Genomic DNA, 1943 nt, shown 5'->3' on the forward strand with positions numbered 1-1943 from the left:
GTTCAATAACGAGTTTCTATAGCTTAGATTAACCATTTGCATAATGATTATGAAGGTATCACTCTGAGATATCAATAATAATACAGTGTAAGAGATACTTATGCATCAAATAAAGCCAAACATGTAGAGGCCATTAGGAGATCTCATTTTTAATAGTGCTGGAGCCTTCATGACCTAACTTTTAGAAACATCATCAAAAAGTATGTTAACTATCATAATCCATCATAATAGAAATGTTTAGGGAACTAATGAAGAGAGGCCACCACCTTTTTATTACATAAATAAGCGGCCCACATTGTGCCAGTAAACGAAAATTATTCTATCTCGGTTTCACAGATCCCTCCATAAAAGAGCAAGCTAGGTTTGAAAGAACTTCTTCAATATGAGTACTAATGCTGTATCACTACTTTCCGGTGGAAAAAACAACTGGTTTTGGATAAATTGTAGGATTCAAATTCATCAACAACCTCCCATAGATTTTCACCCATAGAAGCTGCAGATACCAACCTTCACTTATTTAACCTTTTTAACAATGATAGACCATTTTTAAAAACACACTAAAAACCGTGAATAAAAATGAGGCAAATTTTGTTTTTATTTTCTGCTTAGATATAAATTCATATATAGGCTCAATTAAACTGTTGGATGAGAGCAATAGCAGATTTAATGTGTCTACTTTACCTATTTGGCCAGCAGCTTCAATGTATGCCTACTTCTCTCTCAACTAAATGATATTCCTTTAAAAAGAACGATGCAAGAAAAGGTAACCTGACTTCATATTGAAACATAATACAAATAAGAAATAAAACCAACTTGTTGCAATATATAAAAGACTCCAAAATATTTGGTGCCATCACTGGCCTCAGGAGATATGTCAACCAGGCATACATTTTCTATTTTAAGTAGTTCCTGGAAATATGGGATAAATTAAATTCAGTCATAAATTTAAAACAGAAAATCAATGAAAGCATTTTTTTATTTATTTATTTACATTTAAAGGAAGCAAAAAAAAAGTAAAAAGATACTCGTAATAATGCTACCTGATTTAGTGTGTGTGCATGAAATTACAAAGACAATGATTACAGCAAGAGATGGTATGGAATTAAATAACACAACAATGTTAATTTAACAACTACAATTTATAATAAGGACGCATTAATTGTTAATGCACATTACATGTCACCAGACTATACATATTAAAAAAATGATATGGAATCAAATGATGTAGCGATGAAAACTTAGCGACACGCAAATTATATCAAAATAAGGATACCAATAGATTATTTTACCAATAGATTAGCATTACATATTAAATGTCATCACAATGAGGGTAGTGAGGTCGGTTAGTGAAAAATTATTTCACTTCCGGACCCCAGCAAGCCGTTTTGGATATTGATAGATAACATGATTTGCTACTGAAAAATAACGGGACACAAACATTTTGTTCAAAAAAAAATTTTTTTTCACTATTTAAAAAATTAATTAGATTTTATTAAAAATTTTAATTGAACAATAATTTTACACAACATTTAACTTCTTTATAAACATAAAAAATTGGAAAAAGTTATGAGAACTATAGTAAGAAAAATGTAATAGTCGGTAAATAATAAGGTAAGACCAAAAAAAATTATGTACATTTCATATGAATCTAAGGTAAGTACTCTTTAATCATCAAACAATCATCATTAAACAGAAAATTAGTATCAACTTCTGTATTTTCATCATCCGAATATGTATCTAAGTTAATCGAATCATGACTGATTGGCTCTTCACTGCAATCTCCATTACATGCGCAAAGCTTTGTACATCGTAACTCGCCGCGTCTACACTTACAATTTCGGCAAACTTTTTTGCAGGAACATTTCACAAGTTCAGAACAATGCAAAGATACGTCAGGAAATGTAGTCCACAACAATCCATAAGTTCCATCAGTCAGTCGCTTC

General features: G+C 30.8%; 1 protein-coding gene across 1 annotated transcript in view; it reads right to left on the reverse strand.

Moving 5' to 3' along the window:
- Positions 1-357: 357 nt before the first annotated feature.
- HELRODRAFT_181303 (hypothetical protein) overlaps positions 358-1943 on the reverse strand; it is a gene marked incomplete at both ends in the record, with an annotated part of 5274 nt that continues 3688 nt past the window's right edge. Inside the window, 2 exons of the mRNA XM_009030534.1 lie at positions 358-426; positions 814-909. Of these exons, the coding sequence (XP_009028782.1) occupies positions 358-426; positions 814-909 (165 nt within the window). The remainder of the gene's footprint in view (positions 427-813; positions 910-1943) is intronic.

This window comes from Helobdella robusta, assembly GCF_000326865.2.
Source record: "Helobdella robusta unplaced genomic scaffold HELROscaffold_69, whole genome shotgun sequence".
Taxonomy (NCBI): Eukaryota; Metazoa; Annelida; class Clitellata; order Rhynchobdellida; family Glossiphoniidae; genus Helobdella; species Helobdella robusta.